Here is a 19,541-nt window from a genome sequence, read left to right on the forward strand (position 1 = left end):
GTAATGTATGTGGTGGCATGGCTCTGTGCTGGGAGAGCAGTGGCAAGCCCCACCGTGCTGATTACAACGAAAGCAGCGTGAAACAAGAAGATGGGTTGCAAAGCGGCTTGCAGGTGCACCACAACTGCAGGCGGGCTAAAGTCTGGTATTTGATATTTCATTTTTCCTTTTTTTAGAGCACTAGATGAGTTTTCCACACTGACAAAAACACTCAGATATATTTTGAGTCTACTTGTACAGCAGTTTGCAAGAGATGACAGTGCTACCAGATAAAATATGGGCCTATGCATCCATGCGAAATACAGAGTAAAAGAAAAAGATTAAGTGTTGCCCAGTGAAGCCCAGCATGAGCCATGAAGTGCACAATGATTTGTTTGCCTTTAAGTTAAACTATGACTGTCAGTATGTTTAAATGAATTTTTACGCTCTTTGTTGCATTTAAAGACATTTATATGAAAAATTAAAGCAATCTGGTTTCTTTAGATGCTTTAAAGACTAGCCAGTACTACACAGTGTACTGTAAAAACACAGTCCTGCCTTGCACTGCCACCATTAAATTACACCATAGTGCTGTTGATATGATAAAGATGGGGCTAGTCAATGTTTTGGAGCAGTGAATTACCGGGTTTTAAAAGGTACTAATTTTGGGCTGTGAAAATACTAGAAGGTGTGCAAATCGCCATCATTTTTGCTGCTTTCTAACTCAGTGCTGCATTTTATCCAAGCAACATTTATTATTCTGAGAGGGCTCTGCACTTTTCTACCTCTTATGTTCTCTTAAGCATGTGTTTGTTTTGCTGCCGCTGAAAGAGTCTATCTACAATTTTCCACAAAATTTGCTTTGTTATTGCATTCAAAGTTGCGCAACTGTGAATAATTTCCTTGTAATTTTATGATATATGTTAATATTCAATCCTGTTTCTCTCTACCAGTGTCTCCTTACCACACACACACACACACATGCACACGCTCCCCAACGTAACTAACTGCACTGCTGCAGGGGCCCTGCAGCGACACCCTTCAAACATACAGACATGCGAACGCGCTCGCTTCAATTAGTTCATGCAACAAAGCTGTCAAAAAAAAAAAAAGACATGGGTGCTGTTGTCTCACTAATTAGCGTGACGGGTTGTTTGATGTTAGAAAAATCATCACAGATGTCTCCGGGTTTTGGAGCTACACTTAAACTCAGCTCCTTGCCAAGGTCCTAAACAGGTAAACACCTTTTTCTGCTGCCACTTCTCTACAATGAAATGCGTTCAGAAAAGCTGAGACAAACCAATCAGCTCCAGGCGGTGTTTCTTTGTGGAATCTCAGCACTAAGACTGCTTTTGTGCTGCCTGCTTGGAATAAAACCTGGATTAAATAGAGTCACTAAGCCTCTTTTTTGGCTATCGCATTCCTGCAGTGTATTGATTCCTATACAGAGCATTCAAGCTAAGACTGCTGATGGTGGGATAATCCCAACCAAATTAATCTAGGTCAGAGTGGTACATGTACAGGTGAGGCTCAGAGTGTGAAAATGCTGCAATGAGCTTGCAATATCACCAGATGAAAACATCTGAGCAATGAGAAAAAAAATGGTACAGGATGAGGCGAGTTAATTAAACCAAAAAAAGAAAATGCACTTCGGGAAATAGAGGAATCTTGGGTTTGATTCGGCCTCGGGAAGATTTTCAGGTTGTGGTTTTAGAGAATATTTTAAAGCCAAGTTGAAGGTAAGAAGTTTGATATATGAGGGATCAGGAAAGGAGTGACGTAGCTGGATTACGGGGACTGCAAGATACACAGTTTCAGAAGCCTGATCCATGCTTAGGCTACAAGTCATGATACTGCTACTGCTCCAGGGTTTAATTCTCTCTGCCTCTCTCTGATCAATCATTATTATTATTATAATTCTTAATTTAGTAAATCCTAAATGTGTATCTCAAAGTTTAATAGGTGCATTGTGACACAGTCGAGAAGAGATGTTTCAGTCTCCCTGCACGCTCCTCCAGTTTAAGCTTGTGATGATTGGGGCTGGAGCCAATCTGCACAAAAGAAGGCCTGAAGAGCTCTCATGCTAGTAAGTAAAGAAGCTGTTGTCCAATACTCTTATACATGTCTTGGTTGTAATCCTGCATTACAGAGGCGATCGTAGAGGCTTTAGCGGCAGGCTCCAACTGTGAGTCTGCGAGAGCCACGGTCATCCCTAAGCAGGCCTGCTTAGGGCTGTAACTGACACATGCTTTAGGGAAAACACACACTCAAAACATGTGCCAACAAACACACAGAGGCAGACGTGCGCGCACGCACGCCCGATATAGACAAACGCATGCGTGCGCATATACACTCAGTGCCATATCACCAACACCAAGGATAAAAGGCCTGCGAAAGAGCTGAGAGCCTAATTAGGTTTTAATTGATTTTGGAGTGGGTCTCTATCCTTCTCTCCCCTCTCCCTCTCTCCTGTCGTGGATTAGCGTCAGTGAGTGAGTGTTCCTCAGATGTGATTATTGACCTGTTCGCTCAGCCTCTCCCCAGGCTCTGATGAATACTTGCATGAGGACCTGACGTGTGAGAGCCCACTGTCTGTCTCTCCCAAACACACACTTGATTGCATTCCAGGACACTGTGCAGACACACACATAAATCACTTGCACATGCGCGCTCGCACATCTGCGCCCATGAAGATGCACAGTAGCACCATGCAGCACTCGCACACATACACACATGCAAGCAGACAGGCCCCTATCCAGATCCAGATTCCTTTAGGAATTGTTTTGATTCAAACTCCGCCTTTCTGTCTGACACCATCCACATCCCCAACTTTCTGTCTGTCTGGGAGTCTGTCTGGGTCTGCACAACCAGCCCTGTGTTTAGAGAGCCATTACAGGGCAGCAGCTTCACCCTCCCTCATTTCCCCTATAGAGGATAGCCAGAACAGAGGGAGAAGGGTTAAGGAAACTAAAAACCCTTAAGGGCCAGTAATTCTGCACCAGTCCAGACATGTCTTCTCTTCCTCTGCTCTCATATATCACGCCGCCCATGCGCCAAAACAACTAATTGCCTTTCACACCTTTTGCTGTTTGCTCGGGACCAGGGACATTTCCTGCACATAGCAGCGCCTCGGTACAGACAAACATAGGCCCAAGGGCACTGTGCACACACACACACACACACACACACACACACACTGCAAAACAATGCAAAACTCTACGTGGATGCACAGCAGAAACTGTGAGATTAGGCTACAGAAAAGTGAGAAATCACTAAACACATAACTTGGAATAAACAGCCATTCCAAGTACAGCGCGGGCTATACCGGATTTCTTTTGGCTGATGCCAAATTGGGTGGTGAGAGAATTGTAAACAATGGAGTTGGAGCTGCTCTGGAAGATTACGCTATATGATGACACCTTATCTGAATTACTCCAAGCCATCTTTTTCTGCATTATGCTTTGTAAAGAGGTTTACATAAAAACAAATATACAACAGCATACACTGATATATATACCCGGTAAGCCAGTATTGATGGCTCTAATTCCAGCTTCTCAGTTCTTTCACTGCTTGTTTCTTTCTCATGCACGGAGGGGGCCAGCCTCGCAATGAGCTGTCCGCCCTATCCGCTATCCCCACCCGTCATTTAGCAGTTGTTATTGTGAAATCTTGGAACTTCTCATTGCTAAAATCAATCAATTGTGTTCATTTAGGCAAATATTCTAAAACAATTTGCTCTTGGAAGACGCTGTGGGTAGATATGAGATCGCAAGTCTTTGTTAGACGAGGACGTTTTTGCAGTGCACTGTATGTTTATATATTTATAGGTCTTTTATGCCTTTGTGGCCTTACTGGCCCTGCCAGTGGCCACTATGCAATAAAGTGCAGTCAGTTTGGTCATTCCACTCTAGGGATCAGTCATATACATTTACAACACCACGTTGGTGCCTTCCTCCTGTATCTTTTGTCCAATCTAACAACCTGTCTGCAAAAGAGCAAGCTTGGGGTATTGTTTCATTTAGTTTAATATGCAATATGAATGCAGCACAAAGCATTCATTAGGCACTACAGTATTACGTAAAAGATTAACACATAATTTGCCACGGGTGCGTCACGGCCGTCTGATTTATTTTGTTTATGCCTATAAAAGAGCAACAGCTGTTCTTGAATATCTGAAAATCAAACTTGGCTGTTCCCTCAGACACTCGGGGCCTTCGGCTGAAAAGATTTTTCCCTTCCCGCTGCTTGTGTTTTTCCACCCGTTTTCCACTCTTGGAGCACAGAAACCCTCAGGATCCCGATCCAGTAAACAAAAGGCGTTGTCTGTCGCTTCTTCCGTCTGCCTCTTCCTGATTTACAGAAGCAGAGGCTGAAATTAAAGCGAGGAGCAGGGTGAACAGTAGACACACACCCAGATATTCACATATCTAAACACACACTACCACCCACTCCTCCCACCCTCAAAGGGGACTCTAATAAGCCATAAGTGCCTCTGAAATATTAACTAGATGCTGCAAGCAAAATCCCAGCAGATCCACAGGGCCTGCCATCTTCAATCTAGCCCCAAAAACAAACAGCACTTCTCTTCCTCGTCTTCTCGTGCCTCGCCGCCCTCCCTTTGCTGTCCATCACAGGTCCATACTTACAGATGACTTGGGCCAAACCACTGACCACAGACTGTCTAGGCTCAGCCCCAGACCTTCTAGTGCAGCATCGATCTGAAACATCAAACTATAAACCCTGTCTGCACCGAGGCCGTGACCCTGCTGCCTCCTCTGGATGCATTTCAATCCACCTCTATCAAAGTATATTTTTCGATCAAGCTTTTCTCGCGCTGCGGTGCAGCTCATCAACTTTGATTGCATTTCTGACAGATGAGCGCAGAGACAACAGTGCTGCAGCTGCACCAGGCTGCCCTCATTGCATGCTGGGTTTTACGGATAATCGTAGCAGTTAGCCATTATATCATCATTATATCCCGACTGCTATGATAACTGCTGGACGCTGATGACCATGATCTGGTCCCAAACGCAGGCCAAGTGCCAGATATTGACAGACCCAATCCTGAACAACTCCCTTTAGCCGTGACCTCTGGGAGCTCGTCTGTCCTTCCTTTCATCCTCAACCATCATCCTCCTCATGCCTTCTTTATTTTCCTTCCCTCTAGCTACTGCTGATCATTTATAGATTTCCCATTACAAGCGGAATACAGACATTGATCCCCACCCTTCCCTTGAGCTCTAGTTAAAAGCTGATATCATGCACAAAAATACAGAACTGCTATGTGTTGGTGACACTTCTCACTGTGGCCAGACATGTCACAAGCCGGGGGGCGGGGTGGGGGGTGTCTAGCTCTGTGAGTTATAAAGTTATATAATAAAATCTTCCCACCTCAGGCAGACTGCATTCAATAACAAATAACCAAATAAAAGTGAGAAAATAAAACCCACAAAAGTGGAAGAAATGATCTTCCTGAATGACTGTTTTCATGTGCGTGTATGTGCGCGTGTGTGCCCACCCGTTTCAATGTTTAATTCAAGTGTGTAAAAATAAAACACCTCCTCGGGCGGGAGGAGAGGGAGAAAGAGAGAACAAAGGGAGAGACGGGCTGGAAAACAAAAAAAAAAAAAAAAAAGCAGACGAGGAAGACGAAGAGAAAGAGAGCTGGAGAGAAACAGAAAAATAAAGGGAGGGAAGGAGAATCATCTCCACCTCAATCTTCTCTTTCTCTCTCTCTCTCTCTGCCCTTCCTCAGCTACTGGTATATCACTAGGTAGCATCCTGGGGCTTGGTGATGGCAGATTGCATTAGAGATATGGGCCTGATATTTCATCTAGCCTTTATTACATTTAGTTCGCATCAATCGGCTGGCAGCCTGGAGGTAAGAGCTATTTGGCACATGGCCGGACTCCCCCTGAAATGAAATCCTGAATTAAAGTGCCACCTCAGACATCGAGCGCCTGCATAAGGCTCGCCGATTTGATTGCTGCAGTAGAGCTGCTGTTTGGCTTCGTTGCATCGTACGAGTACTGACTGTTTGAACCCACTGAGGGAAAATCACCAGCTGGCAAGGGATATTAGAGTTCGGAAGCCTCGCCTGAGCTGACCAAGCACTTTTCCTCAGTTTTATAAAGGCCTAAAGTGCCCGAGGGGGGGGGGGGTGATGGCTGATGAGCACTTTTACACCGACAGGTTGCATGCTTAAGAGTGTACGTGTTCTTTTTAAGCATATCCGAAAACATATGTTCAGTCTTTCATGTGAAATTGCATTTTTTTTTCTTTTTTCCTGTGTGTTTCCATGATCAGCAGTCTAGACAACACAGCTCTGCGTCTTTCAGGTAACAGCGCTCTGGTTTTCTCTGCTGCCATTTCTGTAATCCTACCTGTCACGCAGATTTTCAGCCCCGACCGAGATGCTGAGCCCTCCTCCTCTGCGAGCCCTCTGCCCCCCCAGCCTCACAGAGGACCGTGAAAACATGCAAAAATCTACTCTCTGCTCACTCTCTCACACTGCCATGCCTAATCATACAGGCAAGAAAAGGAAGCAACCCGTAACAGCGCTATAGGGCTCGGATCAATCCGGGTAAAGAAGCATAACATAGGACGGCGAGAGAAGGAATATTTTTGCTGCTTTCTCTGCCTCAAAGGGAAACACTTCTTCCATGAAACACAGAAGGGCAAACACATTAGTGTTAAAGGTTATGCATAAATAAAAGTTGGCACTGTTCCCTATTTCTCTAATGGGGTTTTCAGATGGGGCTCAGCAGAGGTGGGACGGAGAGAGGGCTAGTCGTACAAACTTGCAAACGTGCTTGAACAGTTACTCACTCGTAAACGCCCACCCGCGCTCACATACTCATACACACAGGATGAAGGGAGGCTGAGTGGGAGTGTGTGTTAGAGGGCACGCCGAGGCCTCGGTCCCTTCAGGCGAGTGTAAAAAAGAAAAAAAAAAAAATCCCCCCCCATCCCAATAAAATTGTCTGTAGCGAGGAGAAAGGAAGGGGCACTTCAAGTTTCTCTTCCTCCTCCCTCAGCCTCCTCCTGCCCTGCACGCCTCGGGCTGTGAGAAACTGCCTGACACACTGCTTATCAACAGCTGAGCCATCCCTCCCTCTCTCCCTCCATCCCTCACTCTCTCCCTCCATCCCTCCCTCTCTCCCTCCATCCTCACTCTCTCCCTCCATCCCTCCCTCTCTCCCTCCATCCCTCCCTCTCTCCCTCCATCCCTCACTCTCTCTCTCTCCCACTGCAGCAGGAAGTCCGGCGTGCTACGGCGCTGACGCCATGATGCTGGTGTTAAAGCAGAGAAACATATTTGTGAAAAGAAAACAAGCTAATTACGCAACATTTTCCCTCTGACAGAAACCCGGAGACACAAAGCGGACACATCAAAATAACATTTCGAGCTCAATGCCGCGTGGCACAACCATGTGAAGAGAACCGACAGTCGCTGCAAAACCTTTTCCACCAAAGCAGCCATTCATGTACTCATGAAAGGAACTTTTTTTCTCCTGGCCAGACAAAGCGCTTTGTCGGCGAACAACGCAAAAAAACAAACAAAAAAAAAAATAACAACCAGTCTGCGATTATTAATTCTTCAATTTACAGAGAGGAGGAGGGAGGGCTGCAGCAAAGGAGAGGAGAAACTGCACTGATAAACAGACCAAATGGGCTCATCATTCTACCAAAATTGGTTGTATAAAAGTGGATTAAACAATGGAGACTGGGAAGTTTTTCCCTCTTCCGCTGAGGTCAAAGACAATGGAAGACCATATGATTTGGATTATTTATGTCTCTGAGAAAGGAAACTGACCAGCTTGCTCATATCCAGATAAACAGCAGGGTCTCATTCTCCTCTATTTTACTTAAAGCACCCCCTGCTTATCCTCTTCCTCGGCCCGCACACCCCCTCTCCAACTTCAAAACACATCATGATTTATTTCTTACATCCTATCTTATCATTCTGCCTTTTACTGCCCCAAAAGCAGACAGATTTTCAAATGTTGCTTGGCATTTGATTATCAGATGGGAGGGATTACTGCCTTATAGTCTGGGTAATGTTGGTTGGGGCTGTTAAACGCATCTGTCAAAATCTTCCCCAACTGAAGGTGAAAAAGCTTACCATGTATGGTTCTTAGCAGAATAAAACACAAATATATTCTGGCTAGTAACATATTTTTTGTCCTACTTCATCGGTGTATCAGTGGAAAGAACACAAGAGATAATTATTAAGCGATCTGAATCACTCTTTCCATCAGGGGTTTTTTTTTTTATCATGACCTGTTTTTCTCGTCTGTATTCAAGAGTGTGTGAAAGAGGCAGAAAACCTTGGGATGTGGAAATGAGCAGCGTTTCCTGCCATCTAAAACACCGAGGTTTGCTGTTGCAGCTGATGTTCCCTTGAGCAAGGAATTTAACCCTGTAATTGCACCGGATAAGGCGACTACTGAAAGTCAGCAGCCGTGCAGCATCCAGGACAAAATGACTTTAATGGTGCGGCTGCAAAGCAAACAAAGAGGCGCTTATGTGCTTTCCATTTTCTGGATAAATAATTATTTCACCAAAAAACAAAAAAACCTCACCGCAGTCTACCTAATGGTCTGCTATTCACAGAAAGCCCGTGTCTGCAATTAAAATTTCCTTTGCGATTGACCTGTTGCGGTCCAAATGTGGATTACTTTTCAACAGCCTGGAATGGAGCCAAACCACCGGCTGTGAATTATAACAGTGTGTCAAAAATCTGTGTGCCTCAACTGGAAATTACTTATTTGAGATACAAATGCTTTTGCAGCATGCTAATGAAAGTGTCAACACAAATCATCATTCAACCAGAATAATAGCACCCCATCTTACTGGTGGAGGCAATTGTCCTCTGACAGGAAAGAGTGGGTTTATGGACTACACCATTATGACCCGAATCCAGCCCTCCCCTTCCCGTCTTACTTGCAGTCGAGCCTCTCGATCTCGAAGTGAGGGTTGAAGTTGAGGACGATGCGCTGCGAGGGCTCTGGCGCAGTGATGATCCAGTGGCAGCTCTGGTGAGGGGGGTACTCCAGAGGATAACCGGGGGAGGTGATGTAACCGGCCTTGCTGGCATCTAAGAAACCTCCGCACTCGGGCACTGTGTTAAGAGACAGGAAAGTGGGTTTACAAGGGGCTAGCAGCCGCTGATTGTAAACAAACAGGAACAGTTAAAAATTTTAAACATAACAATAATGCATTTCTACTCTGCATCATTTGCACGGCAGATTCATATGACGCATTGAGAAACCTCCAGTAATGATGCACTCCCCAGTACAGCATCTCAGTGGGCGCTCCTTCATTTACCTTGCTTCTCTATATGAAGATGTGATGGGCAACAAATGAACAGTAAAACAAAAGAAAGCAATTTAGGCTGTCAGTTAGGAGGAAATTGGAAAAACTTCTCCATTGTGGATACTCAGCGCAAGCAGCACCACGTGGGCAAGCTATTAAAACAATAAAAGATCATTACAGTTGTATTTGGTGAACGTGCACGCACACACACACAGAGAGAGAGAGAAGCACACAGAGCCTTTTTCACCCTCTTCCACACCCAGGCTCTTATCTCCCTACTCCCCCATAGGGAGCCTTCTCCAAGTGTAATTGTTGCTCCTGCAAGCCAATCTGCAAACATTAGGACACATTCCCTGATCCTATCACGCTCTCCCAGGAACAATAGCCTGCCAATAGCTTAGCTCTGCAGGCTCAGACAGGAAGTGACACGCAGACGGCCTGTCTAGCGGGGTTCTGGGGTTCACCCCGACTCTGTAATGAGAAGCTAACGCGCCAACAAAAGGCCCTATTCTCTGATTTCGCTCCGAGAGCCACGGCGGCTCTCGCGCTTTCCGTTATCTCCCACAAACACGCTAAACACATAAACTAACATGCACATACAAAAGGAACATATATGAGTATTCCGCACGCACGCACACACACACACACACACACACACACACACACACTGCTTTGTGCATATTGGTTCTTTATTAGTTTTACATTGCAGTAGATTGTGAGGCATTATCATTTTTACAGGACAAAAACAGGTTCTCCATGACAACAGTGGAAGCTAGCTTAGCTCAGAGGGTCCCAGCCTTTTTTTTTTTTTTTGTTTTTCATTTGGTGTACGCCAACAGCTCTCTAAGATGAATCAAACCCTCCTCATCCATAATGCTTCTGATGCTCAAATGTATTCATTTAAACTCATATTAAACTGGATCTGGCCTTACAGTTTAATTAAGCTAACATTTATCAATTATGGCTGGAAATACTTCAACCACAGTCTACTACTTTTAGATAGTGAGATTTAACAGGTTTTATTTGATGATTACCGACCAGTTTAACCCGTTAAAACATTTAAAAATTCAGCTTGGATAGCATGCTGTTAGCTAACAACATGAACTGCTTGCCATACTTGTAGCTAACAGGTTCTATTTGCCTATTTTAGCAGTTTAGGCACACATTTAGCTACAAGTTTGCAATTTTTACAGTTAGCAATCATTTCAAGCTTTTTTGTGCCCCTCCTTTAACCAGTACCACCTTGATATTTATGTATTCCTTTTCTGTGTTGATTTCTACTGCCATCACTTTAAAAGTTCAAGTTAATTCACTTCATTTTCTTTTTGTTTGTTTTTTTGGCCAGGTGCCTGCTGGCTATGGCAGAAGGACCAAAAACATAATCAAGCAGAGACATTATAAAAGAGACAAAGAATCCTAAATTGGAAGAATTGTAGAACAGCAGAGATGGCAGTAGAAGAATAACTTCCGGGGGGGGAGAGACTCTTTAAAAACTTATTTTAGGGCAAAGTCAGCACTTTTTAAATAATTTCCTTCAGATTTGACCGGTGATTCTGTCCATTCAGTTTTAATGAGCGACTGAAATGAAAGTTAATTTCCACTGAGATCTTTAATGAACTTCATGATATTGAACTCAACAAAGGAGAAATCCTGTTTCAGTACAGTAGCTGACGTTTGTAGGAAGACACAGAGGAAGGAAAGGAAATCAGACAGCAACCTGAATCATTAACAATGCACTAACACATGCTGGCCTTAACCACTCAGCCACTGGAAGGAATCCACTCTTGACATAAATGGGTTGATATTTTTGCCTGTTTCTTTCAAATTTCTGTGAAAGCATCAATAAAGGAAACAGAAGGAAAGAAGAAGAAGAAAAAAAAAAAAGCAGCACCAAAGGCTTGAAGTGTAATAGACCCTTCAAGTGTTGACATTTCCACCGCCTATTGTGCTTAAAAGCCACACTTAAGATTCTCTGACATTTGATAGAGCTGCGATGGCTTCCTTACTTTGTTACTGGAGAGGAGCAACGCCCACGCTCACACATCAGGCACACACACACACACACACACACAGCTGCCGGTGATTTCATGAGAGTGCATGACTCCAGCCGCCCACATGCATATACAAGCTGCTGCACAAAAATACAACACACATACAATTTCAGCTATAAGTGCACACATGAATACATGCTTTAACACACGCCCACGCATAAACACGCGCACACGCGTACACACAGCCGCTGCACAATGTTCAAACGGCCACCCACGCACACACACACACACACACACACACACACACACACACACACACACACACACACACACACTTCCAAAAACACACAGAGGGCCTGTCAATCACAGGAGGGAAAAAAAAAATCACTAACTGAAAATTTTCAAAAAGATAGCAGGGATGGCAAAGAATGACAGAGACAGACAGAAAGCCACACACACACACACACACACAGACATCTCTTTATCTGCTGCGGCTGTGCAGACAGTCATTGTTGGGAAGCCTATGGAGGGGACGTCGTGCAGGAGGCTATCAGCGCGCAGAGCCTCGGCAGATTAAGTCGTTTGGGGAGAATCCTGCAGCCTCAACACTTTTCCCCTGAGCTGCCCATTCAGTGGCCTCCAAGGATGATGAAGAGGAGGGGATGCAGGAGAAAGGAGAGGACGAGTGGGAAGAGAAGGGTGGTGGTGGGGGGGTGTGGGGGTGTGAAAGGATTACAGTAGGAAGGAAAATGGAAGATGTGACAGAGAGGATGATGGTGAAGAAAGAGGATGAAGAAGAGGAGAGGGATATGAGGAAGGGTGGAGGATTGATGGCAGAGGCGATGGATAAAACATGGATTGAGAAAGAGGGGGAAAGACTGATCAGAAAAGGAGGAGGGGAGGAGGCGGTGGGCTGGGCTGATGTACGATGGGCGGTGGTGAGCACATAGGTGGGAAGAGCGAGGGAGACGAGTGACAGGCGTGTAGGGAGGGAGGAGGCGACAAAAGGTGATGAGGAAGGAAAAAAACAGGCAGTTGAACGAGAGAGAGAGGGAGGGAGGGAGGGAGGGATGCAGTGGTAGTGGAGAGAGAAAAGATGGGGAAAAGGAGCGTGTGTGTGTGCGCTGTGCAAAGAGCCTGACGAGCCTCATTAAGACATGCCTGCTATCCAGTGGCTCCCTGCAAACACTGACCCCACGGGGGGAACCTCTGTCACTCAGCTCACACACACACACACACACACACACTGGCAGTATGCGTGTGTGTGTGTAGTTTGGCGGGTGTTTGTTTGCTGCTGATTAGGGGGAAAAAAAAAAAAAAGAAAAAAAGAGACAGATGTGCAAAGTCTTGTCTAATTTTTTGGATAGTTTGCATGAAGATGCATACATGGTATGAATGTGCGTGCATTTCACTTTGAAGCAGAATGTTTTGGTGAGAACAGAACTTGTGGTGTTGGATGAGCAACAGAGGGGAAGCACTCAGGAGCTGCCAGCGAGCTCCATGAATTACACTGTCTCTTCTACTAGAGGAGCCCATCTGTCTGCACATACACGCACTCACACACAAGTGCTGCATATGTCCCTACCATGCAGGGACCAAGGCCCTATTACATGAGAACAATGCCACTTCTATGTGTGTGTGTGTGTGTGTGTGAGAGATAGGATGTGTATACTGAGTGTGTTTGCAGAGCTGCGTTTTGAGTGGATAGAACTGAAATCCAAAGGAAACCCAGCACAGCACAGAACGTATCAATGAAATGAATTAATGACTTTTGTGTGTGTGGGTGCACTTTTTTTTTTTTTTTAAGTCACTCCTGAGACATCTTTGTACCCACTGCGAGTGCCTTTATCTTCATTATCTAAGAAAATGTGCATATGTCTGCATCTCTTAGCTCACGTTCTGCAGCGTTTGTGAGTCTGGCTGCACGTCCACGCTCTTATTTCTATTAGCCGCCTTATCAGGGAGGCATGGCGTCACGCTCTGGGATAAGCTGCGAGCGCGAGGAGAGGCCCTGATAAATCCCTCCATCATTCCTAGTGTCTCTCGTCCCATCCCTTGCGCTCCCTCCCCGCTTCCCCACCTTAATTAAAAAGTGCTATCACCCAGAGTGAGGGAATAAGAGGGGAGAGTGGGGCAGCACTCATCCATTCAGAGAAGAGCGCGGGGTTGTCTCTCCGACTGCTTTTAATCTCACCCATTCTACACTAGACTGGACCAAAGGAGTGGGAGAGGAAGAGGTGGGAACCTGCTTTAAGACCTTTATGCTGAACCAGCGCTTTGGGAAGAAAAATGTGAGCCTCAGCAGCAGGGAGTGTGGCCCACCCGGTCATAGACGTTTAAATATCATTAATATGCTGGCTTCAAATGTTTTTAGGGAGTCATTTGTACCTACTTTTTTGTTGCCATGTTATGGTTTCATAAGGGGGGGGCGGGGCTTCAAAGGTGTCCAAAGACATGCATGCTGTGCTAGCAAGTGATTCCAAATTGGCTTAAGATCCCAGTTATCCTTACTTTTTTATCCTTTCCTCACCTGTTGTGCTTCCTTCACCTCTTATCGCTCTGGTGAGAGAAGTGAATCTTATTCTTTATTTCCTGTTCAATGTTTATGCTATTTGCTTTCTGTCTCCCCTCACTGACAGCACACAGTGTCTAATTTACATGTTTCATCAAGTACACTGTAGATGAATGATGGTGTTCCCCTAAAACAGCTGCTAAGTGCTCATTAGTATGCATCGATGTTTAGATAGGTTTAGCATGTATTGTTCCCAGTTGTGAAACTCGACCAAAAGCAAGTAACAGTCAGCTCAAGAAAATGCAACAGTCACTGACAATGGCTTTTTGTTAAACAGTCTTAAATGTGTTTAAAGGGGGATTATTTCTTTTAAGAACTTACAAAAGCCACATCAAAAGCAGATAATATCCCCAAATCCTCTTTTCCTCTCTCTGTCTCTCTTTTCTTTCTCCTTCTCTACTCCTCCCTCCCTAACGGGATAAGTGCCCCATGCTAATCAGCTAAATGCACAGTGCTGGCCATCCTGATCAATGGCTCAATGGATCAATCGAGTAAACAGATGGTTACGGGTGCCTGTAGCGGGGGGAGTAATGGTGTGGGCCTAATCCTAAACACTACCTGGCTACAGTTTCATGCCCCCCCCCCGGGTGCACTGTCTTGCCTCTGCGCGGCAGTGTCAAACCTGCACTGCCACAGCACTTTTCACAAAAGATTTCCCCGTCTAAGGTGGAAACAGCAGCGCCTGCATCAGCAAGGGGAAGCTGTGAAGAATTGAGCTTTGCTGCAGGAGTCTTGGTGATTTGTTAGCACCCTCTACCCCCCACCTTGCAGAGTGTTACCTTTCAGTGGAACTGACTGCTTCAAAAAGTTAAAAAAAAAAAAAAAAAATCCCTTTTTGCGTGAATTGCACTTCTTACAAAACCCTGAACTCTTTCCTCTTGCACACTCTCCTCTTTTAAACCTGTGTTTGAATTACAGTAAATTTGAAATGCTTTGCCTCTTGACAAAGCCGACCCCCTCCGGCTCCCACCTAAACCCGTCCCTGAGCACCCGTTAAGATCCCTCATGCAGCTAATGCGACAGACTGAAAGACCCAGCTCTGTTTTATTTATGGGGGTCTTGTATTTAATTTCACCCCGAGTGTGGTAAGCTGTTGGAGGGCTTTATACGAGCCTGTGACTCTCATACCTGACTGGTATTGAACGGGCCGCTCAGTTTGTCTTTGGCTATGAATGCTAAGAGGGGTGACCTTGTTTTTGCAGCTGATAGCTCTGAGGCTGGGCAGATTAAAATACAGAGAAATGCAAAGATTGTCAAAGAGAGGGGAAAAGAAAAGGCAAAAGGTGCGAGAGGGAAAAAGGGGAAGGGCAAAACACTATTTTAATTTTTTTTTTTTTTAACCCTGGAGATATATTATTAAATAATAGAAATCCGACTCCCAAAGAAGTTAATACCATGGGTGGAGAGGATGCACAGCCGCCCACTCAATAAACATGCAAATGAGCTGCTTAATGGGTTGAATATTAATGCTGGTGGTAAGGAGTAATTAATGTACATGTCACCGAGTCAAACTATTGTGATTACAGGACAAGTGGAATGGAAGTCTCTCTTCTCTGAATAAGAAATATTGCAGCAAAGAGTTTGGGGAACACAAAAATGATGCTTTCTATTCTGGGTGAGGGTGCCACAGCAGGCCACAACGTGAACTGTCCAAGCAGTGAACATCTTTAGTGGATCATTTACCCTGACACCACGCAGGATTTTTTTTTATACTTAGAGCTTCCTGGCTAGGAAGCCTCAGGCGTGCATCTGCTTGTTCCATAACATTACATTTTAGGAGGAACCTTTTGCTACTGCAAATGTATCAAGTTGCTAAGGCACAGATGGAGGCTGTCGACAAAAGCGGCAACTCTTCAGAAAGTGAACAACTTTTAATGTGACTCTTGCGTGCTTAACGTTCACAAAATGATCTTTCCTAATTTTTTTTTCCCTCCCCCTAGACTTCACCGCTGTGGCTGGGACTTTACCCCCACTTTAACTGTGTCACCCCAGGTGACAGTGTCCCTTCATGAACCCATAATGTGATCTGCTCCCTCTCTGTCCAGAGCCATTTTAACTCTTTGACCCCTGCACACTTTGATCTCGCCCTTTTCTCTCCAGTGCTGCTTAATGCACAATCCACACAGCTGATCTGGTTTCCAAGTGCCCTCCCCACTTGTTCCCTTCATTGCCATGGATCGGTGGATGACATGCTCACTTTTCTGTGCTTTGTTAGAAACTTTGTGACCACCGTCTTTCTCCATCTCTCCACCTCTGTTTGTGCTGCACTCTCCTTCTCCCTGTTCTGTCTCTGTGCTGTTATCTGTCAGTTTCTCTTTCCTCTGGCATCTGTGTGTAATGTGGCTCTTGAGGGGAGTATAGAGGCAGGGACATGTGGTGCAGTGTCTTGGCAGGGAAGAGAGAGAGAGAGAGAGAGAGAGGGAGAGAGAATAGGGGGATCCAGCTTCTTGCCTGATGACTGCCAAGAGGCCCACATCTGTCTCTGATCAATGGGTACATGCGCAGCCAGTAAAAAACACACACATTCAGAGGAATGGTTGGGATAGCTGTCCCATTTAAAACAAGTAGTTAAAAAAAAAAGAGGATGGGCCCATATGAAGTGAAGGGAGAGCCAGGCTTTGTTATGGGGCACGCCAGCGGGTGGTGTTGTAAAGGCTCAACAGTCATCATGGGCTCATGAACAGCTCCCCAGCCCGCCTATTCCCAGTAGACCACTTATGCAGATCGTATAAAATGTACATTTTACTCGGAATGCACTGTAGTACATAATGATTAATACGTAGAAAGGCTTAAGGATTAAGTATCACACACACACAGACAATAAAAGACCGACAGCGCTCCGTGATTTTTATTTTTTGCGAAAAAAACAAACAAAAAAAACCTGACAAGTAGCGGCGAAAAGCGCAAAAATCTAAAAGTGTGCCACCATCAGTCCACTGTAAATGCATCAAGAATCCTAGACAAGAGTGAGTGAGCGAAGCGTGAGGCCATGTGTCATCCCACCAGTGGCGTCACTTCTCTGTATGGTAAGCCTTCCCCACCACCAGCAGCTTCAAATCTGTCACCATTTCTGGCCGCGTAAAAAAAAAACAGCACGTATGAATTTATCATTTATGCCGGTGAACGGACGGATCGCCATTAATGAAGCCAATAAATTAATTTGCAGGCTGCTTTACGTTTGCGATTTGAAGTAAATCAGAGGATTAAGGTAAGGACTAAGGTATGCCATAGCGCCGTTTCTGTTTGAATGGTAAACGGGCCCCTGATTAAGAGCCTTAATCCATACCAACTGGCTCCTATTATGCTGCTCCTCATCTTCCCGTTATTATTATTATTTTTAACAGAGCTAAGAGCGCACGGAGGTGGCGGTGTGCCACCGCCTGGAGCTGCCGGCAGCCTCGGCTTCACCCTGCCCAGACAACCCGCAGCAGTACGAGGGCATATTAAAGGAGAGACTCGTGGTGGATGTAGAAGATAGTGATCCTATTAGTCAAATCCTAAAACGACTGTAGTTTTTACGCATGGGCTCTTGGACACCACAAACACTGTAAAAAGCAGCTTACGCGTTTGTATTATGATGTGCGTAAAAGCATTTTAATCAGGCACGGGGTTAATTTATTTCCTGAGACTGAGTAATGATATCAGAGGAAAGCAGCCGAGGAGAACGGGTTGTGTTTAAATTTCAAACGCTTCACGTAAAACTGTGCGTATTCTTATTCACAGCCCGGTGAGCTGATGGGCTCAGTCGAGCTGGGACAGATAACAGTTTCCGATTTTCTAAATATTTAATGAAAGCGTTTATGTCTTTTAGTTTGAAATGTTTAGCACGGTTTTGATTAAACAAACGAATGAGATCTAAACACGCAAATGCCGAACCTTTCTCCCAGCCTTTTTACCATATTTAGCAGTAATAAAATATCCAAGAGCGCAAAATGAATCGCACAACAGCTTTGTCACGGCAGGCGTTTGTGTGTTGAAATCATTTCAAACGCATGAAAAATGAATTTAAACAGGCAAAAACAAGCAGAATGACGAAAATGAGAACAAACTAAAATGCAGTGTTTAGAGTAAAAAAAACACGCCTCCCTGATTTCATTTGGGGTATTTTGGCTGACTCAGATCATGCGTGCGTCAAAATCAAAAAGTCATCAAAACTCACCGTCTTGTCCTTTGACTCTTAGTGCCACATGGCACACTGCCATTAAAAATCCAATCAACGATAACACAAAATCCATCTTGGATGACACAAAAAGAAAGGGAAAAAAACTTGTGGAGAGCTTTAAGTATCTAATGTTTCCTCCTCGTAGGACAGAAATGCTGCTGTTCCTCTAAAAAATCCACAGCCGTTCGGGACCAAAAAGCGCCGGCAGCAGTGAAAACTAAACCGCTTTTGTAAAAATCCCACGATGTTTATTAAACCACAGGTGGACAAAACTGTGCGCCAACTACATGTCATTGAGAAAATTCTGAATACATTATAAGCGCAGCCCTTTTAACTCTGTCCATTTAGCGGAGCAATGCCACCGAACCGCATCCAAAAAACGGCGAACAAACAAACTCCTTGATCAGCACTGAGTGCGCTCCGCAGCTGGGAGGCTTCAAGGGGTTATATCTGCGCTTCGGAGTGTCTGGACAGCGGTTCCAGGGTGCGCCAACTTCTGACTCAGGGGCTCTCCTGTCCCGGTATCTCCCCGTCTCTGCGTCCCCGCGGATTTTGCGCACACGAGGGTTGGCTGTTTCTCCCGCAGGGGCTTTTGCAGAAGCCCGCTAAAGTCCACGGTAACAGCTTTCAAAGCCTTGTAAACCCCAGTCCGCAGCTGCTTTTTACCGAGGCACAAAAGTAACAAAATAACAAATAAAAAGTAGCGCGCTCTTGATTCTCAAAGAGACCGTTCATGGCATGCCACCTCCTGCAGCACCGCTCCTCTTTGCTGTGTGCCTCTCTCTGTTAACGGCTCCGTGAAAGCCTGCGCTCTGCTCCGACATCAGCGTGTGTCCAGCCTGTGAGGTGTGTGCAGAGTGTGTGTGTGTGAGTGATCACGCTTTTGAGCTGAGCAGCTATCGCGTTACAGTCACGGCGCCTCGGCTCCGCCCCCTCCCGTCGGTCGCCGATTATAGGGAGGGAGGGGGTGAGAGAGAGAACGCACGTGCACACGCCCCCCCCCCCCCCCCCCCCCCCTTCTCTCACACACAAACAGATGCACCCTATTTCCAAAGATACCAGAGATATTAACTCTTTCACAGATAAGAGCGAGATTAAACATATTCTCGTGGTGGAGCACAACTTCTCCTGGGGCTGCTTCAAAAGGAGGGGGGGGGCAGATGAAGATTAAAAATATAATTCAGAAAGAGTGAGAAAGAAGGGAGTGTCTGATTAGTGAGAGGGGCGGCTGCACAGCCGACTTTTGCCACAAAACACACAACGACCAAGGCTGTGTGAAAGCCCTCAACTCAGTGGAGGGAGAGCCCACCTCAGCCCTGCCCAATGTCAGCCCTGCAATCAACAGGGCTAAATACAGAGCGGGAGGCAGTGTAATGACACAGTACTGAGCCCAAAATAATCTGCTGAGAAAGGCCTCTTCAGCGTCCAGCCCATGTGCCCTGCCTATGGCTTGTATTACCGTGTAATGTAATGGACTGGCTGAGGACTGGCTGTATAATGAGGTACAGTATGTAGCCTA

General features: G+C 45.4%; 1 protein-coding gene across 2 annotated transcripts in view; it reads right to left on the reverse strand.

The window, feature by feature from the left end:
- The window catches only part of nrp2a (neuropilin 2a), a 60,308-nt gene extending 41,441 nt beyond the window's left edge, over window positions 1-18,867 (reverse strand). For both annotated transcript variants that reach the window (XM_030748839.1, XM_030748841.1), the window contains exons 1-2: window positions 18,020-18,867; window positions 8,926-9,103 (exon numbers count right to left, since the gene is read on the reverse strand). In XM_030748839.1, coding sequence (XP_030604699.1) covers window positions 8,926-9,103; window positions 18,020-18,095 — 254 coding nt within the window. In that variant the 5' untranslated portion in view covers window positions 18,096-18,867. The remainder of the gene's footprint in view (window positions 1-8,925; window positions 9,104-18,019) is intronic.
- Between the last annotated feature and the right edge of the window lie 674 nt (window positions 18,868-19,541).

This window comes from Archocentrus centrarchus, chromosome 2 (genome assembly GCF_007364275.1).
Source record: "Archocentrus centrarchus isolate MPI-CPG fArcCen1 chromosome 2, fArcCen1, whole genome shotgun sequence".
Classification (NCBI taxonomy): Eukaryota; Metazoa; Chordata; class Actinopteri; order Cichliformes; family Cichlidae; genus Archocentrus; species Archocentrus centrarchus.